At 39.0% G+C, this 21,261-nt stretch overlaps 1 protein-coding gene across 1 annotated transcript in view; it reads right to left on the bottom strand.

Moving 5' to 3' along the window:
• Positions 1-21,261, bottom strand: part of MAN2A1 (mannosidase alpha class 2A member 1) — a 111,957-nt gene that overhangs the window by 82,651 nt on the left and 8,045 nt on the right. Inside the window, exons 2-3 of the mRNA XM_032095476.1 lie at positions 16,614-16,874; positions 6,387-6,531 (exon numbers count right to left, since the gene is read on the bottom strand). Of these exons, the coding sequence (XP_031951367.1) occupies positions 6,387-6,531; positions 16,614-16,874 (406 nt within the window). The remainder of the gene's footprint in view (positions 1-6,386; positions 6,532-16,613; positions 16,875-21,261) is intronic.

The raw sequence follows: 21,261 nt of genomic DNA on the forward strand, positions 1-21,261 counted from the left end.
TGAAACATTTAATTAACTGATTTGCCACTATTCCTGTCTACACTTTCAAGTTCAAATTCCTTCTTGAAGCTCTATCAGGTCCTTGCACTAGAGAAAGGCAGTCTTGTGTTTTAACATGGTTGACACAGATGTAGAGATAAAGCGAAGGTTTCAGGACAAAATCAGAAATTGAAAAATTAGCATTATTCAAAAAGTAACTTTATTAAGCAAAAGCACTTAACAATTTGATCATGACAAGAATCACAAATCCATTCCTAGCAAAAATATTCAGGTACTGCTTACATACACCTGCAAGACTGCAGGAGTGGTTTTTTACATCTGCATTTCTTTTGCCTCTTGGGTGAAAATTAACTGTTGAAATAAAACAGAATAGGCTTTTCAATTGCTTACTTCCACAAGTCACCCTTCAAAGTTTAAGACGAAATGAGCCTTTAAAAAAATGTCTTGTTTCTGATGAAGTCTGTTTTAACAAAGAGGCAGATCTCATGAATGTCTGAAATACTACACCAGTAATATACTAGATTAATGCATTTTTGATAGAAGTATGCATCTCTGATTTATTTTTCAGGAGATCATAATTAATTTCACTGAGTCCAAAATTCACACATCGGTGATGTTTCTCACAACACAAGAAACTTGAGTAATTTATTAATATTATGGTAGTATTAAATAAAACCATTAAATTTCAGCTAGCACTATACAGCTTTCCAGAAAATAACAGTATTCTCTTCACAAATATATTAGTGGAACTTCAGTTCTTTGATCTTAAAAATGTATACCCAAGTTAGTAAAAATTATCGGTAATTTTTAATTTTTTTTTTTCATTTATGCTTGATTCTCAACTTACTAGTTCCTGTAAGACAACACAGTTAAGTGACTGTTTTGATAGCTAAGTAAAAAAGTATCATAAACTGAGAGGATGTCCTTGTTCTTAATTACATCCAAACTCCACATAGTGCAACAGTAAAAGGTTTTCATAAAACCAAAAAAAAAAAAAGGACAGATAGGTATGACTTCTTACCTTCAAAAGAAGAGCTCTATAGAACTTAAGCACAGTGTGTGTGTTTAATCGACCATACACAGGCACACAACAATGACAATAATGCAAATACTAGGAATAAGTCCAAAAGCTAAGTTTTAACTTACATTTTAGTAAGCATGATCACACACGAAAATAATTTGGCATTAGCTCCTTTGTAGAATCAGCAATTAAAAAAAACCCCCTCATTTTAAAGCAGAGAATACGCACATCAATTTTTTCTAAAATTTAGAAGTACTGCATCATCATTCTGATGATGTAAAAAACAGAACAGACATACAAGTTAATATTTTATAGATGATTCCGACGTAACACTTCTGTGCTAATTTCACCAAAAAGTATCTTTTCAACAAAGATGAATGGCTCACAGCCAAGACTGTGAAATAAAACTTGGAAAACTTGATGGTAAGGCTATCTCAAATTAAAACTAAAAGCTGCCTAAGATTGGTTTTTGTTTTACAAAAACCAATAGTCAAATCAGAGAAAGACAGAAAGTCCCCTGAAACATCCCTGTGTTAAAGCATTCATTCTGATTCCGAAGAAATTAAATAGATGAGCTTCTTGTTCCTGCAAAATATGTACCAAACTAAAATAATTTAGGTAGAAGCAGATACACCAAAATTAAAGAAGCAAGACAATGTATTTACTTTTCCAACAGCATACCTTAACTTGTAAAATATCTCTGCTCAAGTAGCACAAGAATAATTTTATTTATCAGGCTTAATTTCATAAGCATAACTAAAAACTTGAATGATTGCACATTTCACAAAGAGTAAAATCTGCCGTGATCAGTGAGGTACCACCTAAATTATAATTAGACTTCTTACATTTTAAGTCCTATACAAGAGCTACTTTTGCTTTTGCACATATCAAATCTGCTGCCATCATAGCTAAAATGGAAAGGAAATTTCTACTGATGAGCAGTCAAAAGTGTCCTTTCTGTAACAGTCCTGTCAATTTTCAAAGGAACTGCACCTCCTCTGCAAACACAGAAATATTGAGAAACAAGCCAGGAATAAAACTCTAATTTCCCTCATTCAGGTATGTCAAGAAAAACTTGTGAATTGCCCATTTCTAGTATTTTGGTGGGTCAGACAAAGTCTAAGCAATCTGTGTTCCAAATGTGTCAGGAAAACTAAGAAGTCACCTGAAAAACATATCCAGACCCTGTCAACAGAAAACATACATGAAACTCCATGGTGGATTAACAACACCAAACTTTTATGGTTAAGTTTTCTTATATTTTAACACTGAGTTACCTTCATAGGTCTATATAGGTTTCCTCCTGAGAAATGGAGACTGTCTTAAATAATAAAAGGTGGTTAATGTGAATGGTAGCAAGGTAAAGTTACCAATGTTATAGGTAATTAATGAAATGTTAAAAAGTAGAGTTTAGTCCTGACCTATCTGCCCATACACTTTCATGTGGGTGGAGAGGCAAGAGAAAAATCTACCTTAGTCACTTTCCATTCCACTAAGGTGCTGCTCATACCAGGTCTGTAACCACCACATTCAGCAATTAAATACTCTGATCTGGTATACACATATATTTAGAAAGCTCACAAGTCTCAATTCGTAAATAATTTAATAGGAAGTCATTACCAAAATCATCACAGAGCAATAGATGCTAGAGGTGTCTTTGCACCTCTCAGGTCAGATCTGAACCTCATCTTTCAAGTCCAGCTGTGCTGTTTGACAATCTCACAGTCCCCAAGCAGAGTTCTCCCCTCTGCATTTCAGCTGCCTCCTCCACTTCAGGCAGCCACAAGAAACTGCAGTTGAAGAAGGTGAGAGCCAACATATGGGCTCTGCCAGCACAGAGTATGTGCTTGCTCCCTAATCTGCTCCTGACAGAACTGCTACCTATCTGATGGCTACAATTTCACACAACTGAACTTCTCTCCATGGCTTAAGATTAATCTCTACTGGGTGAGTCCTCCCAAAATCAGACATGCTACTGACTTGCTCAAATTTTTATCAACTGCCAGCAATGAAAGACAATTGTGCCACCACTGATCCAAAGTCTGAAGGGGGCCCACTCTCAACCCTTGTTTCCCAAAATGGGTAAACACATTAACTACTGCAGGGAGAAGCACAAAACCAAAAGTTTGCAGGTCATGGTTAAATTCATGAAGAAGCAGTTAACCCAGATTTAGCATGACAAAGTGTTTCAGAGCACCAGCACATTCAGTCATCCCTCCAAAACAGAAGGTGGAACCTAAACCCACCACCTTCCCTACGGATTGTGTTTCATAGATTCACAGAATGGCTTGGATTGGAAAGGACCATCCAGTTCCTAGCCCCACACCATGGGCAGGGATGCCACCCCCTAGACAAGGTTGTTTAAAGGCCATTTCTTTGCCTTTGAAGTACATACCCTCACTAGCATAACTGGTTATATGAAAGTTAAAGAGAAAGTAGCCTCAGATGAGAAAACATAAAATCTAATCAGAATTTAAAGCTTCTGCAGCTAATATAGTTATACCTTTACTGATCCCATTTCTTGGTAAATATCTTTCACATACATTGTTACACTGTACAGTCATGATGACTTAAGCTTTTTTCTGAGAAGGCATTTCCTTTGCACAATGCTTTTAGTCCTCTGTGGGAAAGGAACAATGTAACCATTAGTTATACAATAGATTTCAGATGTTACAGATATATTTTCCTTCTTTCAAGTGCTTGTTAATATGCAATTTCCTACTGCAGAAAATTCCACAGAAATGTCCTTAAAAAGCAGTACCAAGTCACGAGATTTCTGTAACACTCTTTGCAAAAGCAAACAGTAACCAGTCTCACACAACCACCTTTGGTGAAGGAACAGTTTACTTTTACCAGAGTGCTATCTCAGTTTAAGTCTACTGAATATCATCTGAGAAGCTTGAACAAGCTGAGAAATATTTAGATTGTATGCAAGAGGAGATACAGATTCCATCATTTTAGTTGCTGTTGGTGAAAGACAGGTATCATTTTATTGTAAAGGCATGAAGGACTTACATACTAAGAATGAAGACTTAGAAACAAAAACCAGACGCCAGCAAGAAAGCCAGCTCTCAAAGGTGAATGACAATAGCATTAAGACTTCAGGCAAGCCCTTGCAAACAACATATTCAGGAAAAATGCTGCAGCAGAATGATGGGAGACAGCTCTTGTAACTTCAGACTTTTTCAAGCCCAGTCATTCAAGGCACAGTCACAGGGAGGACTTCTCTCAGAGATGAAAGAACAAGTACCTTACTATAGATTTAAAGATTTAATTCATGACTCCCTGCAAGACAAATGTAATAAATGCTTGTAAAAATCCATTTCTGAATCTATGCTCACTATAGCCTACATCCCTATGTTTGGAAGAGGGCCAGAGCACTGCTTGAAAGGGCAAAATAGAATCAGATTAAACTTCCTTAAATGGAGCTCTCAGGTATACCAAGAGGCATCACTCATACGTAAAATTAAAAAATAAACACATGGTTGACATACTTCCTAGGTTAAGAGGAAATTCCGACTGAAAAAGTAAAGGAAATTCCATGATTGATAACACAGGAAGTCAAACAGAAAAAGATATTGGTGAAGCTACCTCTGGTTATTGAGTAGTATTTACACTTTATCTGTCTTAGAGGTCTAGTAACTTCAGTTACTCACAAACTTCTTTGGAGGGGTTGGGAGGATGGCTGGTTTCGGTTGCATTTTTTTTCCTTTGGATATGGACCAAGGCCAATTGAATGAGGTTCAACAAGGTAAAATGTCGGGTCCTGCCCTTGGGTCATGACAACCCCATACAGTGCTACAGGCTGGGGACAGAGTGCCTGGAGAGCTGCCCAGTGGAAACCTGGGGGTGTTGGTCAACAGCAGCTGAACACAAGCCAGCTGTGCCCAGGTGGCCAAGGGCACCTGGCCTGTGTCAGCAATAGTGGGGCAGCAGGAGCAGGGCAGTGACCGTCCCCCTGTGCTGGGCACAGGTGAGGTCACACCTTGAGTGCTGTGTCCAGTTCTGGGCCCCTCAGTTCAGGAAGGTCATTGAGGGGCTGGACCGTGTCCAGAGAAGGGAACAAAGTTGGAGAAGGGTCTGGAGCACAAATCTGATGAGGACTCTGGGTGCCTTTAGCCTGGAGAAAAAGAGACTCGGGGGCACCTCATCACTACAAGAGGAGGTTGTAGCCAGGTGGGGATCGGGCTCTTCACCCATGCAACAAGTTTCAGTACAAGAGGAAACTGCTTCAAGCTGTGCCAGGACAGGTTTAGATGGGATATTAGGAAAAATGTCTTCCATGAAAGAGTGCTTGAACATTGGATTGGGCTGCCCAGAAAAGTGCAAGTGTTCATAAAAGCAGGTGGATATGAGGCTTAGGGACATGGTTTGGTGGTGAACACAGTGGTGCTAGATTAATGATTGGACTTGATTTTCTTATAGGCCTTCTTTAGATAGGCAGATATAAGTTTACACTGTGATTATTTGCTCTGAATATTTTTACCATATCTGTACTAATTTAGCTGTCATAACTGGACAATATAATTCCACATTCCAGTGTGCATTTTCTTGATATTGCTAGATACATGCAAATAAAAGCCATTTATGTTCAAACTACCATACCTTCACTCAGATCCACAGTACTTCAAATAACAAATTAAATTTTAGAGAGATATACAGTAGTAAAATTCAGTATCACTGGAATTGTGGCTTTTTACAACAACAGCCAGTGCTACCAGCCTCTCAGTATACATGTACCAGGACTACAGTGTAGCAGTATAATTCACTGCTTTTTGGTAAATTTTACCAAAAAGTCATTCCAAAATTAAGGAACACTTCTCCATTTTGTTTATTACAGTTGGGGGTACCCACTTGGGTGGAAATGAAATAACATGGGCATACCTAGATTTCTGTTTAAATCTAGACTTTTCATTATCCTGCTATTGGTTGGGGGTGTGCACAAAACAGTGAAGAAAGTGTCAAAAACTTCAGATTTGCCATTGTCACATCTTCTAAAAACACATCTCTTTAGCACAGGCTAAGGGTTAAATGACAGTCAAAAAAATCAAAACAAGAATTTACGGTATTTAATGCATCAATGAATAAACTGAATGGGTTACCAGAAATTCATGTTACTTTCCAATTTCAACACTGAAGTTCTGCTCCAGTTAATAAATTCAGTAGACATACAACTTGGATCATAACAGTTGTCATTGGAAGTCAAGGGCACTTGAATTATACATCTGTTTATCTGCCTTGCTAGACTTAAATCTAACATATTAACTGGTATGCTTCAAAAAAACCCAAATCTTAACAGAAATGGCAATGCATTTCTTAATCCAAAAGCCTTTAGATCCTCAAATCAATACAGTTAAAATATTACCTGGATCATTATGTGAGTGAGGCACAACAAAAACTTGAAGTGGTTCGCTGTCCCATTCATTTTCATTGTATGTGATATCAAATCCTTGTTTCCAAACGCCACCATCTGGATTATCGAAAGGAAGAATATCATAGACATCCAGCATCTAAAAAAGAAAAATTAAAGGAATATAAAACATGAATTCACAGAAACAGTTCTGCTATTAAAAAACAAAGCTGTTTTCACCTCAAATGGATCAGCTCGTTCATTACAGAGGGAGAGATGACGAGCCAAATGAATAGAAAACTGACAAATGAGAGCAAGTTTCAAATCACACTAGGACACCCAAGACATAGCTGGCAGGAAGAAGAGCATTTGGCCAGCTCTGTTCTGAGGAAACTGACATTGATTAGATAAACAGCAGGATTTAAGCCTTAAGTCAAAAAAATTACAGCAGCTCACAATGGCATTGGGCAGGAGGGTATGAAGAGGATTATACAGAATTGCACAGTACACTAAACAGCGGAATGCAGGAAATGAAGAAAATAAACTGAGCAAGAAGGAATGACAACATGAGAGATATCAAGGCAAATGGCAAACTCACAAAAAGGAACTGAAAGAAGCTATCAAGAAAAAATGTTGATAACTGTAGTCAACTGCTATAACAAAGCTTCTTGTACATTTCCTGTTGCCCAGTACACTAATTGTACAAGGAAGGACATATTTCACTTCTCAATGCAAATAAAAAGGATACAGATAAATAAAGCAACTATAGAATTACTGTAACAAGCTCCTATGAAACTTAGGGAACACCCTACAGCTTCAAAGAGAGGCTATTAATAGGAGATTCAAGGAATTTTTTTTGGTAATGCTCTGGTTTGTTTTTAAGAAAGAAAACAAGATACGAACAGGAATTGACATCAGACAAGCCAATTCCTGACACCCTAGTTTAATAACTAAACTTCAATCAATTCCAAACCCATGTTAGAATACAATTGTATACTTGACAAACTTTCTACAAAACCCAATTCATCTACACAAAAAAAGGACCACTATAGCAGTCATTTGCTACTTGAACACCACAAGAGTTAAAACTTCCCAGTGGTAAGATGCTTTCTGTCCTGCTAGGAAAACCTAAAAAAAACTACAGACATCTGTAACAAATATCTGACTAAAGAAATTAAGGCCTTGCAATTGTTGACTTTCGCATCCACCCAGCTGATCTCTCATTTTTCCTCATCAACAGAACAGGGGGAGAAATATAAAATATTATGGGTGAAGATAATAACAATTTCCATCACAGAAAAAAAAAGACCTGACTTCGGGAACATTAACTTAATCTGTGGCCAATTAAAACAGAGTTGGATAGTGAGAGATCAGTCCATAATGTTTCCTCTCTGTCACTCTCTGCTTCTCCAATTTTTTGCCTGCCCCAGCATGGGGACCCTTCCACAAGCCACAGCACTTCAGGAACTCCTCTAGTGTGGATCTACCATGGGCTCCAGTTGCTCCTGAAAATATATACCTGCTCTGGCATGAGGTCCTCCACCAGTTTCAGGGAAAAACTTGCTCCACTGTGGTTTTCCCCACCTGCTCTAGTGACTAGAATACCTTCTCTGCTTCCTCCATCAAGGACCACGGTGTTCACAGGACTGTTTCTCCCCCTTTTTTAGCCTTATACCACACTGACAGGCAGCATTTTACCTTCCTAAAACCAATTCTGCCAGAAGTACTACCACTCTTTGCTGGTGGAGGCTGTATCCTGTGGTGGGTTTGGAGCTGTGTCTGGCACAGGGCAGGACTGGCCTCTCCTCACAGATACTGGAGCCCCTCACTGCCAACACCTAGACATCTGCCAGAGCATTCCACCCTCACCTCTGTTAAACACATAAGAACAGTCAATAAAATACATATTCATCACATAGTCTTCACAAACTTCACTTACATTTACAAAAAACTTTTCCCACACTAAGACACTGAGAAAGTGGAAATTTTTACACACACCCACATACAAGGTAGATCTCCACTCCTTGTCCTTTCACCTCATAAGAACAACAAAAGAATCCCCCCAGTTACTTCACTCTGGAAATGTTCAGTCCAAGTTTCGGCCATCGCCACTCCCCATCTCTTAATCCTCAAGACCCAGATTTGGATGCCTAAAGGAAGAGGAGTGGGTTAACCTTGGAGGGGTTGGAATCTGACAGCCAGAAAAGGTCAATCCACCACAGGCTTTTAGCTTAAGATATAAAGGGAACTAAGTAAGGTAAGAAGGGAATAAAACCCAGTAATCCTACATCCAGCAGAGCCTCAGCTGGGCCTGCAATGTGCACTGGATAACTACAACATGTGAGAGATTCCATGTACACCAAACATCTGTGGCCTGTATGAGATGATCCTGTCACATCACTGCTCCCCTAGGATTGCTTCAATCTTTGGACAATATTAATTAGTGGAAAACAAAGGTGCAATACTTGAAGATCTGTGCATTCTGTACTGTCAGCTTGAAGGGCCCAAATAAGGGTTTTGCTGAAGTTTGTTAGCCTAATAGCATATTTTCTAAATATGCTATTGGGCTAATTTATATATTAGATAAAGAATAAATAATATATATTATATAATAGATAATATAGATAGTCTTTTATTATTGCATATTTTCTAAATACGGTATTTTCTAAAATCTGAGTTTGAAGAACTGTATTTTTTCTCTGCAATGCAATGTTCTGAGGAAAATGTAAGTGCATACTTTGTCAATTTGCCAGTGAACAATGAATGGCCTTAATACTGATAAACTCTTTGGACATTTCAACCATGAAAACATTATTTGATTAAAAAGTAGTAATTCATGGAATTCCACACATTCCTGTGAGTTTTTCTTATGGATGGAGTCAGCATTTAACAAGCAACTTTCTGCAGTCTGAAGGATACTAATTTTTACAGTACGAAACATAACATTCATAATTTTTTTCCCTGACATCTACAACTTCACAGCTATTTCAAACCACGCTGATATGACTACGAGCTCAAGAGACAGAAACTGCAATTCAGGAAATAGGTCTTGGAATCCTTATCAACAGTTGTCTGATATAACTGCTTCGATGACATGACCCATCTTCTAGAGACATTCGCTGCCTTGCAAAGGCCTGAATCATGCATATCGTAGAGGAACTGTCGAAGCTTGTCCAACTTAATGGCTACTATCCCTTGTTGTCCTTCCATGTGGGTATCAGTGAAACTCTCAGAGGCAACCCAGACTGCATCAAAACTGACTGCAGGTAATTGAGGTCACAGGTGGTGTCCTCTTCTATCCACCAGTGAGGGGGGTAAGAGTGTGAGAGGAGGACACTGATAGTATAGATCAATAAATAGCTTCGGAATTGGTGTTTGGAGTTCTCTCACCCTGTTTTCATATCTGTGTCTGCTTGGGAGAGATGAGATCCAACTAAGGGCATCAGAGGTACCTTTGCCAGGGAGATGGCTGACCTGTTAAGGACAGCTTGTGGCTGAGAATAAAAGGGGACAGAGAGAGTCAGCAGCAGCCCTGTGAGGGAGTAGTGGGCAGGAATGATGTGACATGGAAGGGTTTAAAAAATATGTAATATAATAAATCAATAAAATTGGGTCACCTCCAACATTTTTTGATAAGCAAGGAAGAACCTACAAGGCACAATCACAAAGAAATCCCCAAAATCCTTCCTGGTAAAATAGCATGTTGGGGTGCCTCTCTGACAGCTTCCTGGCCTGTATCAGAGACAATGTGGCCAGCAGAACCAGGGAAGTGATTGTCCCTCTGTACTGAGCACTGGTGAGGCACCTCAAATCCTGCATCCAGTTTTGGGCCCCTCACTGCAAGAAGGACATTGAGGTGCTGGAGTGTGTCTGGAGAAGGGAGCGAATTTGGGAAAGGGTCTGGAGCACAGGTATGATGAGGAGCACCTGAGGAAACTGGGGGTGTTTAGCCTGGAGAAAAGGAGGCTCTGGGGGGACCTTATTGCTCTCTACAGCTCCTTGACAGGAGGGTGCAGCCAGGTCTGGGTCTGGTTCTGTTCCCAGGTAACAGCAGCAGGACAAGAGGAAACAGCCTCAAGCTGTGATGTTTAGATTGGATATTAGGAAAAAATTCATCATGGAAGGAGCGGTCGAGCACTGGCACAGGCTGCCCACAGAAAGGGTGGAATCACCACCCCTGGAAGTGTGGAAGTGTACAGAAAAGCATGTGGATATGGAGCTTAGGGACATGGTTTAGTGATGAACACAGCACTGCCACATTAATGATTGCACTTGATTTTCCTGGATTCTATGGATGAGAAGCCAACAGAGAACTTATGGACAAGGACTAAGAAGCAGACCAGTATGGGTGACAGCGTAGTGGATGTCTGCAAACAGGCTCTCTGATCAGGGATAACAAGTAGAGGAGGCTCTCCACAGACATTTGCAGGGCCTGGTCCTCATGGGGAGCTTCAATGACTCTCTGTTGTGCACAAGGGACAATACAGCCAGGCATAAGTCATCCAGAAGGTTCCCGGAGCATGGCAGTGGCATATTCCTAATCCAAGGGACCAAGAAGGCAGTGAGGAGAGGTGCTCTGCTGGACCTCTTGCTTGTCATGAGTGCCCTCATCTCATCAGGGCTGTGAAGCTCAATGGCAGCATTGGCTGCAGTGACCATAAGACTGTAGAGTTCAGGACCCTGAGAAGAGGGAGGGGGACAAAATACAAAACCACAACCCTGGGCTTCAGAAGCACATGCTCTGGATGCTTTGCTGTCAAGATCCCACAGCATAAGGCCCTGGGATGGAATAGGGGCCCAAGAAAACTGGTTAATACCTCCTCTGGTAATAAGGATCACCTCCTCCAAGTGGAGGAGGTCCATCCCAACAAGTAGGAATTCAGGCAGAAATGCCAGGAGGCCTACACAGATGAACAAGGAGCTCCTGGCAAAATTCAGACACAAAAAAGAAGCCTACAGAGGATGAAGGCAGAGACAGGAAATGGAAGAGTGGGGTGGATTGACCCTAGCTGGGTATGAGGTACTCACCAATGCCACTCTGTCAGTCTCCTCTAAAAGTGGGCAGGGGAGAGAAAATATAATTAAAGGCTCACAAGTCATGATTAGGGGAAGGAGAAATCGCTTACTGATTACCATCATGGGCAAACCAGACTTGACTTAGGGAAATTAGCTGAATTTATTACTAATCAAAATCAGAGTACAATAATGAGAAGTAAAACAAATCTTAAAAACACCTTTCCCCCACCCTTCCCTGCTTCCCAGGATTAACTTTATTCTCAGTTCTCTACCTTCTTGCCTCAGTGGTGCAAGGAGATGGGGAAGAAGGGTTATGGTCAGTTCATCACATGTTTTTTCTCTGTCCACTTCCTTGGCAGGGAGGAGTCCTCCCCCTGCTGCAGTGTGGAACTCCTCCCATGGGAGCAAGTTCCCCGTTGACTGCTCCAATGTAAGTCCTTCCCATGAACTTCATGAACTGCTCTAACAAGGGTGCCTTTCCACAGGCAGTGCTTCAGGAACAGCCTGCCCCAGCTTGGGTTCCCCACAGAGTCACAAGTCCTTCCAGGAAATCTGCTCCAGTGTGGGTTCCTCTCTCCACAGGGCCTCAGGTCCTGCCAGGAGCCTGTTCCAGCATGGGCTTCCCATGGCATCACAGCCTTTTTTGGGCATCCTCCTGCTCCAGCTGGGATCCTGCATGCACTGCAGGTGGATCTCTGCATCCCCGTGGATCTCCATGGGCTGTGGGGACACAGGGGCTTCACCGTGGGCTGCACCACGGGCTGCAAGGGAATCTCAGCTCTGGCACCTGGAGCACCTCCTGCTCCTCCTTCAGCATTGACCTGGGTGTCTGCAGAGCTGTTCCTCTCACATATTTTCACTCATCTCTTTTCTGGACACAATTACTTCTATACAGTATCTTTGTTTTCCCTTGTCTTAAATCTGTTATCCCAGTGGTGTTACTACCATGTGATTGCCCCAGCTTTGGCCAGAGGTGGATCCATCTCGGAGCCACCTGGCACTGGCTGTCAGACATGGGGGAAACTTCCAGCAGTGTCTCAAAGAGGAGGTATAGCCCCCACGCTTATAGCCCCCACCCCCAGCAAATCCTGGTCAAGCAAATCTAATACAGGGAGGAATACAGAAACATTGTCCGAGCACCCAGTGATAAAGTTAGGAAAACTAAAGGACAAATGGTGGGATTGAATCCAGCCAGGAATGTCAAAGGCATCGAGAAGGGCTTCTTTAAGCAACAAGTGACAAAAGGAAGGCCGGGATCTACTGCTGAATGAGAGAGGGGACCTGGTGACACAGGACATGGGAAAGGCTGAGGTACTGAACACCGTCTTTGCCCCAGTCCTTACGAGCAAGATCAGCCTTCAGGGATCCCAGGTCTCATAAAGGAGGGGAGAGAACTGGACTGAGGAAGATGTCCTTCTTGAAACAGGGCCAGCTCAGGGACTACTTGAACTAATTGGACATATCTAAGTCCATGGGACCTGATGGGACGCACCCATGAGTTCTGGCTGTTGTCACTGTAAGGTCACCCTTTAAGAACCTTTGAATGATCATGGTGATTAGGAGAAGTGCCCAAAGACTGGAGGAAAGCAACGTCACTCCTATCTTCAAGAACGGCAAGAAGGAGCACCCAGGAAAATAAAGGCAGAGAGAGTGCAGAGATGGTCGAGCCACTCTCTTTCCAGTGTTGCCCAGAGACAGGATCAGAGGCAAAGGGTACACACTGAAGGTTCCTCCTGAATATCATGAAAAGCCTTTTCCCTGTGAGGGTGACTGAGCACTGGCACAGGTTGCCCAGGGAGGCAGTGCAATCACCACCCTTGGAGATACTGAAAAGTCACCTGGACATGATCCTGGACACCTGACTCTTGGTGGCCCTGCTTGAGCAGGTGGTTGGACCAGATGACATCCAGAGGTCCCTGCCAACCTCAACCATTCAGCCATTTTGTGATTCAAACATTAATCAGAAGCAGTTAAAAAAAAGCCAAAGAAAAAAGAACCCAAAACCTTCCCCTGTAATAAACAAAAGCCAGACCAGGCTGAAAACCTTACACTTATGAAAAGACATCCAAAAAACAGAAGTTAAATCTTTTTTATCTTTCATACAACACCATCCTCAATATGAATTGTGTAAAGGATTAATTACAAATTGCATCATCACTCAAACAAGTTACACGACTGAAAGTGATGACTAAGTTCCAAGCCCCTAGTTAGTAAAAACAAAAAGAAGTTAAAGAAAAGTATTTCATGGATGTATTTCAGTTTTACGTCTGAGTATAACATACTGATACGATAAGAAAGGACTCTGTAAAAACAGTAGACAGATAGAAATTCAAAAAGGATGCTGCCTCTCTTCATTATGGCTGCTTCAGAAGACAGCCATGTTGCTACAAGCTTTTCATTAAAACATCAGAAAGGTTATCAGCTGTGTTTTTTCTACATGGTTTTATTCTTCCTCTATACTGAAGGAGTCAAACTGCTGAAATTATGTAAATCTCATGAAAACATCATAACATCCTAACAGCGAATACTAAACTACTGCTCAGTAGAAATAAAAGCATAGATTGTGCCTCTTCAAGCCATCTTTTTAAAGAGTGATTCATGTCTCATTTTCAAAAAGAGTAACATTACTAAGCCTAATCTTAGATGCTTCAGTAGTTGAAATGGACAAGACAGGAGACACCTCAGTGTATTATTTAAAAGACCTTCCAGCTCAGCATGATGGCTATTGAGAATTCCATCTTCTCTAAGCACAAATGCCAGATACTTCCTGAAATCCTAAACTGAAAAAGTATCAGGTCATATCCATATTTAATCCAGTTGTCTTCATTTTTGTGGGTTTATTACCTGTCTATTATTTATCTTTTGGAAAAAAGTACACATTAGTCTTTTACTTGACTTAAATTATAGCATTCTCAAGTCAGCCTTATTTTCTGTGTCCGGCTCTATTACAGTTTTCTACCTACTTATAAACAGTACAGTAGCAAGTAAACAATTTCTTGATTTATAATTAGTCCATGAAAAAATATTCTTTAGCTGTCCCATCTGAGAATCTTTTGGTCTCATATTGTTAGCAACTTGCTTTTTCTGTTTTATGTAAACACATGTCTTTGAGTACCAAATCCAGCAATATTTCTCACTGAACCATCACAAAGTTTTTAAATCCATATTTGAATGCATTTTTACAATGGTTTCTCCATTATGGGAGACTATAATAAATTTCCATGATTTATTCAGTGAAGACTCTTTTACCTTCACTCTGTAAAGTTATTTTTTATTCAAATACTTAATCTCACCTATATTAGCTCTTACTACTTTGTAGGCTCTCAGCCACCCAAGGACAAACATGGGAAAAGTAATGTAAAAATCTGTGGGTTTAACTTAATGTTTACAAACAGCAGCAATTAACATGTTTATTTCTTTCAAAAAGTGCTCAAAATTATGATTGAAAATGTCTCAAATAAATTAACTGAGCACGCAGAATACATCAGGGTATGTAAAGTATTAAATAGTAAAACTGTACTGAAATACAGTGATTTAGATCAGCTCGTAATGTGGTGCTAGAGGAATTCTGCTGAAGTCAAGGTCTTAGATTCCATAACTGAAATGCAGCTCAGACTCACAGGACTGGAAACTAACTGTATACAGAAGCAATATTAAAGTGACTTAATGATGATGGTGAATAACCTGCTGAACAGAGGGTACTAACGAAATGGCACAGAGAACATTAAAGCCCTCCCTCCCTGTGCAAGGAAGAAAGGAAAATGTGAGTAGGGGAACAGTATGCTTGCTTCTTATGAACATGCAAATGTACTTAAAAGTAAAGAGAATTATCCAAAACCAATTTAGTTACAACAGCCTCCCATTAGGTAGGTAGTAGGTGCATTGGGTGATAGGAGATGTATGTTCTGACATTCTGCAAGTGTGAAGAAAAAACAAAGAGCAGTTTTAGAAAGTACATTTTACCTTCCATTCGTAACAGGTTAACATGCCCAAGAATTTAAGACAACATATTTTATCACAAATTTAATTTACTGGAACTTATTTTTAATGCACATAAAAATGTGCATCACCTAACATGGTAACAGATTGTACAACAAATAACTTGTTAATAATCCACTAACTTGAAAGCCTGTAACCACAGGTCCAGATGTTTCACTTCCCTGCCCAGAAGTCTTAAGGCATATGAGAAACATGAAGAGATGTTCAGATATTGCCTTTAAAAAGCCTACTTTCTCTATAAAAGACATTGAGGTGGTGCCTATCCCTGAAGAGTTTAAAGGCATTAAGCACGATACATCAGAGGTTGCAATTGTTCTAATATGTGTACTTATTCTTCTGAAGTCCGCTGTCTTTCTCCTGCAATAGAAATACTTTAAATTCTAAAACGAGAAAGCTGGACTGCAAAATTTAATCTTTGCTTTAGAGTACTATGAATATTTATAGTACTCCCACAAGACTCACAAAAACAGTACAGATCACAAACTTCACAGAGTATTCTCAGTGCTCCTGAATCACTCCATTAAAACTGAATATATAAGAGTCCATGAACTCACAAGCATCACCAGAAAGCAAAATAAATTCAACTTGAAGTGTTTGACTTTAAAAACTTCAAAACTTCAACCTCCCCAGTTCATGCCAGCCAGTCAACATGGTATATGTTCCTCCCTTCTGATCAAAGCGCCTATATGAACTGGAGGCACAGGAATGCTGAAATACAGAAATGACATTCAAAAGGGAACACAGGACCCAAGATGTTTTTTAAATTACTAATTCTTGAACATTCTTTACCTCCCCATCAAACCTCATCTACACATATGTCCCTAAAAGTAAAATATATTTAAACCAAGACTATCCACTATTCGCAGTTTATTTTTCATCAGTTTTAGAACAGTTTGCGGAAACTCAAAGAGACTCTCAAACAAATTATTTCCAAAGAACTGATGGGACAATAATCACTATATTTTGTTCGGATTTTTGAAAAAACTTTTAAGCTTTTGTTTCTTTAAGCCAAATGTTGGCTCTTCATAATCATCATTCAATATCCAGAGAATTTTAAAAAAGGTATAAAGGAACACTTTCACAACATCTATTAAACACAGCAATCACTTCAACAATTCTATTATGTCTTAGTACCAAGCTTTTAGCAGCAACTTGACATTTTCAGAATTAAATACAAAGTGACAGCTAGGACTCCAGCACAATAAGAGAGAAAAACATACAGCTTACCTGTACATCTGAACTGTGACTTCCACTTTTTGAAGCAAACAAACAATCCTCAGAATCAACTGTGAACAAAACTGAAGCAGAAGGGAACAACTCAGAAACAGACCCTTGACTGAAGTTTATAGCTTCTGGATTTTTTTGACCATCCTTTACTGATTCACTCAGATTGATCACAGAATCGCGTATGTTTGAAATAATCTCATTATTTTCTGCCAACAGGCGTTCTAGATGATCTATTTTTTCTTGCAATATTGAAAGCTGGCCCTAGGGGAGAGGAAAAAAAAAGTAAGGTGTAATTACTTCTCAGAAAAATTCTTGATAGACCCGAAAAGCCCAACAACAACAAAAAAACCAGTTTCACAATAGTATGTGATCACACAGAAAATTCAAATATATCTTTATTTCATATTTTACATAAAGACAAACTAATAAGGTATTGACCCAACACACAGAACTTCCTCTTTCCAGTACAAGAGAAAATAGCAAGAGACATTTTTCCTCTATGAACTTGAATTCACAGCACAAGATTTAATCAATGATAGGAAGATACGCTTTAAAGTCACACAGTATCAAGCAGCAATTATCTCTAATTCAACTTTTTTCACATCTTCCATAGATTTGCAAAAATCTGATCTTCTCATTTATCAGAACATCAAAGCGATTTTTTACAAGTCAGTCACATCGTGATAGGATTAAGAGGATATTGTAAACATTTCAGGTTTTTCCCATACATTTAAAATAGCTCAATAAATACCACTTTTTCTGATTTTCAGTGGAAGTCGGAGACAAATTAACAAAAGCACTGTACGGGGGTAAAAGATCCTTTAACAGCCTGATCGTAGGAATAATCTATATAATTGCACCATTACAACCATCAAGAAAATCCTGAAAAAGAGAGATCAAGCTAATGGCATTTTCAGTCAGAAGGTCATCTCCAACTGCCAAACAACAGGATTTGCAGATATGCTAGAGAGCTCCACAAGAGGAAGGCTGCAGAACATCAATGTGAATTGAAAAAAGTAGACTCATCTCCCAGAGCAACTGGGAAGGAAGAGACAGATCCCACAAAGCAATTTCATAGCATCTAATCACTGTATTGTTGGAATGAAGGAGGGACCCCAGCCCTCCTCAGAGGGCACCTCAAAATGCTACTGCCCTCTCATGGACTAGCCACTCCTTCCAAATCATTTGAGGTATGGTTTTTATCAGGCATGAATGTGCTGGCTTTTACAAACTCACAAAAGGGCAGATTATTTAACGTGATCTTAGGGATACTTCCTCATAACAGTAATTTCTTTGTTTCTTCAAAATGACTTCAATGTAACAAGAAGTGACAAGAGAACAAAAAAACCAGTCACTTCCTATTATTAAAGTTGAGTTCAGATTCCAAAATATACAATGTATGATTAGATATTTTTGCAAGCAGCTGTCATAATAGCCAAACCTGCTGCAGTTTCAGGCATCTGCATTTTACTATTACATTCAACACAAATACCATTGAATCAGGAGACAGCTACTCTGTGACTTATGGTTTTAATGACTTTTTCCCAGCACCACTGCCTTATTTTCTTAGGACTACAGTATAATATTAGAAACAACATCTATACATGACACTTTTTTCCCTTTTGACAGTAATACATTTGAAATATTTGCATTTTCCTTTTCAGCAACTGTAGTTTGCAAAGGATTAGGTCTCCTTTCTAAATTGATGTGTACAATTTTTAAATTCTCTTGACTTTGAGAAGCCTGCAGGAATAAAAAAATACCCAAACCAAACAGAAACCAAACCCTTACCAAGAGCTACCTATCAGTTTTTTGGATTCTAAACTGTCATTACTATAAGTCTACCTTTATGAAAGTTCTTTGTAATTTTGCAGACAATATGTTTTAGTACTTCTTTAAATCTATTGGTTTGTCTCCACATTTTATGGGCTGAGCGAAGTGCTGATCCACTGCTTGTTGTTTGTTTCCGTTTCTTAATTGATACATCCTGAAAACAGTAACAGGTTCTAAAATGCAACACAGGCAGACAGCTATTGCTGCTTCCCAAAAGGACAAATACATATTTTGACAACAGAACCAGATTAAGCTAATTGAGATGTAGGACCAACATCCTAGAATCCCAAGAGTTTAATGATAAATGCTAGAAACTTCTAAAATTGAGGAACTGAAAACAAGAAGAAATCAATATGCAGATGATGGGATACTGGAAAGAAAAAAAAATAAACAGACTGTAGTCCCATGCCCCCTGGTGGCACAAAAGAAACAGACAGACTAAAATCTTTAAAATGCCACATTAAAGATACTGTGCGTACATTTCTATACAAAATTAGTGTTTTCCCTTGCAATATCTGTGATGCTTCGAAAGTAGGAAAGGTTTCTCTACACAGCGTCTCATAGCCTATTGTGCTACTCAATCTAAAAATAACATATATAAAACAATACTTGATAGAGGCTTTACAGGCTGCTCAACAGAAGCTCTGATCTTCAGGTTCCTAGGAAGTTACAATACAGCTGCCATCCATATAAATCATTCCCTGCCTCACTGCATTCCCTGCCTGACTACACTTCAAAGTTACCACGTGTGCAAGCAGTTAAAGCACTGTTCACACCTATCCCACCACTATGGACACTGTCTCTACAACCATAAAACCAGACAACTGTTTAAAATTTATATTCTCATTCATGTATGTTGTAGAAGTATTTTACGTCTTCTTACCAAAAACAGTTTTATATTGCTTAGCAATAGCCTGCCAACTGCCTGGTCACAGAATACACCACCAACCTGGTTTATATCGTCTAGCTAATTATATGCTCTCCAGGACAATAACACACACAGTGGAAAACAAACAAACAAACAAAAAAACCCCTCATAAAATAAGTGTTTAGATTGATCCTTCCACTGGCATATACTGCCAGTTTCTAGAAGACAGATATAAACTTCCTCCAAATTTGGAGGTCATGTCATATTTCGTATCTTTAGGACATACCTTTCATTTAACTTATTATACTTTAAACCTTGAAAAATCTGTAACAAGTTCTACCAGTTTACCATTTACTATGTGACAAAGAATTTTTCTTTGTAAACCAAGTTCCTTGCATACAAATTGCAATTTGTTACTAGACGACCTTTAAACACCAATGACTTCAAATGCTGCTACATACAACCAGCAATAATTTTTAAGCTGCAAGGTTCCAGCCTACCTAGGACACTGGTTTTCAGAAGTCTGTAAAAGTATGTTACTTTAACTTTGAAGGTAATTCTTCTGTCATTTGGAGAAAGAAATCCTTACAAAGACCTCCCATTGTGGAACCTAACAGAGGACATTAATACGGAAAATCCTTTCTATTGTAGAGACTGTGAGATACATCATGCTTCTAAAGCATTTACACATGCAATGTGCCAAATCAACTTGAATGCAAAACATGAATATGTTAACAACATGTAATCAATAACCAAGTTAAAACTGCAGGAAATCAAATTTTTGAGATCATCAAAATATTTTCTCTTTTTGTTGTGAAATGTCTAATCCATGAAACTTAAGATAAACAACAGTGTCTCAGACTAGAAATGGATCCCAGTCTTCATTCAGTATGAAAATAATTCATGTCAGGAATCCATTCTCAAGACAAAAATTTCACATGGATACAAATTATGCAAAAGCTAGGTATATTTTCATTGCACATTCACCTTTTCTTCTTATTAAATAGATACTGCCTGTTCAACAGTAAAATGATTTTAAAACATGAGCTGAATGTGGAAAACACTGCAGCTCTTCAAAACAATTAATTTAACACATGAAAATAAATTCAGTTTCAAAATTTTTAAAGGAAGGCAACTGACTTACTTCAAATGTCAAGGCCAAACAGTACCAAACTGAAGTTACTCTCAAGCTGTTTTATCTAATTAATTGCAAGCCACAGACCAGAAAAACAGATTAGAAGCATGTTACAGGGGACACTAAAGAGGTCTAATTAAAAGATAAAACACAGGGATCCTCTCCATTACTAAAACCATACTCCAACAGTATTTGTTTTAAATTAAGTTTTCAATTTTTCCACGCATTTAAGGGTGAGCAGGGAGATTTTTTTAACTTTTTTTAATCTGAGCAGAGATATACCAACTTAACCGTAACCAATTCTATGTGAAATGCTGCATTCTGCATGGCTTTGTAGATCTTGAACGACAAAACTTTACTAGCTGAACATGTGAGCAGAACTATCTCTGACTTCACAGCATCAAGTCTTCTTAGAAAATAAGCAACCTTCATCCAAGACTTTGAGAAATGTCTAACTGCACAGAAAAATGGAGATACACTAAGTATATCTTAGTACAAGAGAATAGCATTCAAGGATGCTCTGTTAATCTACATACTTGTTTTAACGTAGGGAAACTAGAAGTAGTCTATGCAACCAGTTAAAAAGTTTGCAACAACTTTGGTGTCAGATTTCTTTTTTCATTTCTCTCTGTCTTTATATATTCACAAGTATGTAAATAAAGATCTTACTAAAAAGCAAGAAAGTCAATCCTCCTGTTACTTCACAGCAAAGGAAGCACTTCTACAAGAAGCACAAAGTGCCAACAAATCCACTGAAAGTAGCTACAGCTGCACTGGTAGAACGGCATCACATGAGCAGCACACCTGTTCAC

The sequence above is a fragment of the Corvus moneduloides genome, chromosome Z, assembly GCF_009650955.1.
Source record: "Corvus moneduloides isolate bCorMon1 chromosome Z, bCorMon1.pri, whole genome shotgun sequence".
NCBI classification, from domain to species: domain Eukaryota; kingdom Metazoa; phylum Chordata; class Aves; order Passeriformes; family Corvidae; genus Corvus; species Corvus moneduloides.